The sequence below is a fragment of the Myotis brandtii genome, unplaced genomic scaffold, assembly GCF_000412655.1.
Source record: "Myotis brandtii unplaced genomic scaffold, ASM41265v1 scaffold1750, whole genome shotgun sequence".
In the NCBI taxonomy this organism is placed as follows: Eukaryota; Metazoa; Chordata; class Mammalia; order Chiroptera; family Vespertilionidae; genus Myotis; species Myotis brandtii.
Window position 1 is genome coordinate 232,669 of NW_005356477.1, and position 1,860 is coordinate 234,528.

Consider the following 1,860-nt stretch of genomic DNA (forward strand, 5'->3'; position numbering starts at 1 on the left):
AGCGGACAGACAGAAGCTGAAGCCCAGACAGGGAGGGCAAATGGATGAAATGGCGGACCCAGGCCATCCAGGGTTCTCAGCCAGCCCTGGCAGTCCCAGCCCTTTGCGGATCAAGTTCTGGGCTCAGTGGACTGAGTGTGGACCCACACACCAAGAGGTCACCAGTTCGATTCCCAGTCCGGGCATGTCGGGCTTGATCCCCAGTAGGAGATGTGCAGGAGGCAACTGATCAATGTTCCTATCTCTCTCTCCCTCCCCTTCCCTCTCCCCAAAAAAATCATTAAAAAACATTAAAGAAATGGTTCTGGGCTCAGTGAGATTTGAGCTGGGAAAGGACAGAGCAGGATGAGGGCAAGTGCTAAGGAGCAGGGATGCAGGCTCTCCACTCGGTGGAAGAGCAGAGGCCTCGCTGGACTGGAGTGAGGGCCCCTCTCACACCACCCCCACCCCATACACTGCCTTCCAATGGGGACAGAGAACGCCGCCCAGCCAGGCACTGTGGCGGGAAGTGAGAACAGAGACAGACGGGTATGTGCTCCAGACCCTCCCCATTGAGTGGGCAAGGGAATGGCTAGCGTGGGGAGGCGAGCAGCTCCCGAGGTCAGGTAAAGGGCTCTGACAGGAGCCTGCTCAGCGAGGGGCGGGCTGGCCCTGGCGTGGGGATGCCGCACCTCCTCAAAGAGATACTGCGGGATCTGGGTGGTCTTCCCCGAGCCTGTCTCGCCCTCGATGATGAGGACCTGGTGACTCGCAATGGCAGCCAGGAGCTCCTCGCGGAAGGGGAACACGGGGAGGCTGCGGCGCACCGCCTGGATGCACTCCTGCTGCTGGGCCTGGGTGGGAGAGGGCGGAGCTGCCGGCTCCTGGGAAGGAGAGAGGGGCGTGAGCGTCAGGGCCCGCTCCCGGTCCTCCTCACGAGGTCCCCGTCCTCCTCACGAGGTCCCCGTCCTCCTCACGAGGTCCGGGGCTCTCCCTTACCTCATCGCCCTGCAGCTGAGTGGCCCGGACAAACTCGATGGTCTCCTCTTCCTCGAGTACCAGCTGGTACTTGGGCTCCTGGGAGGCAGCATCTCGGGCCCCAAATTTCAGGGCGGCGGCCCCCAGCCGGGCCTCCTCCCAGCGCCGCTGCTCCTCCCCGGGGGCGCCGGATTCCTCCTCCACCAGATCCACAGCTCGCGCTGGCTGTCCTCGCGTCTCCTCGGGCATGTGGTAGCGATTGGTGGCCTCCAGCTTCTCCTGCTCACCGGCTGCCCGGTACTCCCGGGCCAGGTCCCGCACTCGCCGCTTGTATTTGAGCTCTCGCCGCTCATGCTGGCTCAGCTCCACGTCCCCAAAAAGGAACTCCTCATCCGCCAGCTCGGCCTCCAGGTCCTCCAGCTTCTCTCGCTCCCGCTTGGCCAGGTACTCGCGGCGGGACTTCTTCCGCAGCTCAGGGACCGTGGCCTTCCGGTCTTCCTCAGCCATCTTGAGGCGCTTCTGCGCCTCTTCATAAGCCTTCTTGTCTGACCGCTCCAGGACATTTCGAGTCCTATCCTTGTCCCGCCGCCGAACCCGCTCGGCGAAGGCGTCGCGCTCCTCCAGGTTCTGGAGGCGCTCTTGCTCTGTCCGCTCCCATTCATCCTCCGACTCTGGCTTTTCTGTCTGCTGTCGGCTCCCCCCTGTCTTCTTCCCTCTCGCAGAATCCTCTTCTTCTTCCTCTTCCTCCTCGTCCTGGCGTTTCTTCCTGAGGTGTTTCCGCCTTTTACGCTTCTTCTGGAGACGGCTCCCAGCCCTACCCACACTCTCCTCACTGCTCTCCTCACTGTCTTCCAGCAACTTATACGATCGGTTCTTCTCCAGCAGGGCTCGGGCCTCTCGCTC

General features: G+C 62.6%; 1 protein-coding gene across 1 annotated transcript in view; it reads right to left on the minus strand.

Moving 5' to 3' along the window:
- DHX16 (DEAH (Asp-Glu-Ala-His) box polypeptide 16) overlaps positions 1 to 1,860 on the minus strand; it is a gene marked incomplete at its 5' end in the record, with an annotated part of 15,419 nt that overhangs the window by 7,597 nt on the left and 5,962 nt on the right. Inside the window, 2 exons of the mRNA XM_005863274.2 lie at positions 672 to 863; positions 979 to 1,182. Coding sequence (XP_005863336.1) covers positions 672 to 863; positions 979 to 1,182 — 396 coding nt within the window. The remainder of the gene's footprint in view (positions 1 to 671; positions 864 to 978; positions 1,183 to 1,860) is intronic.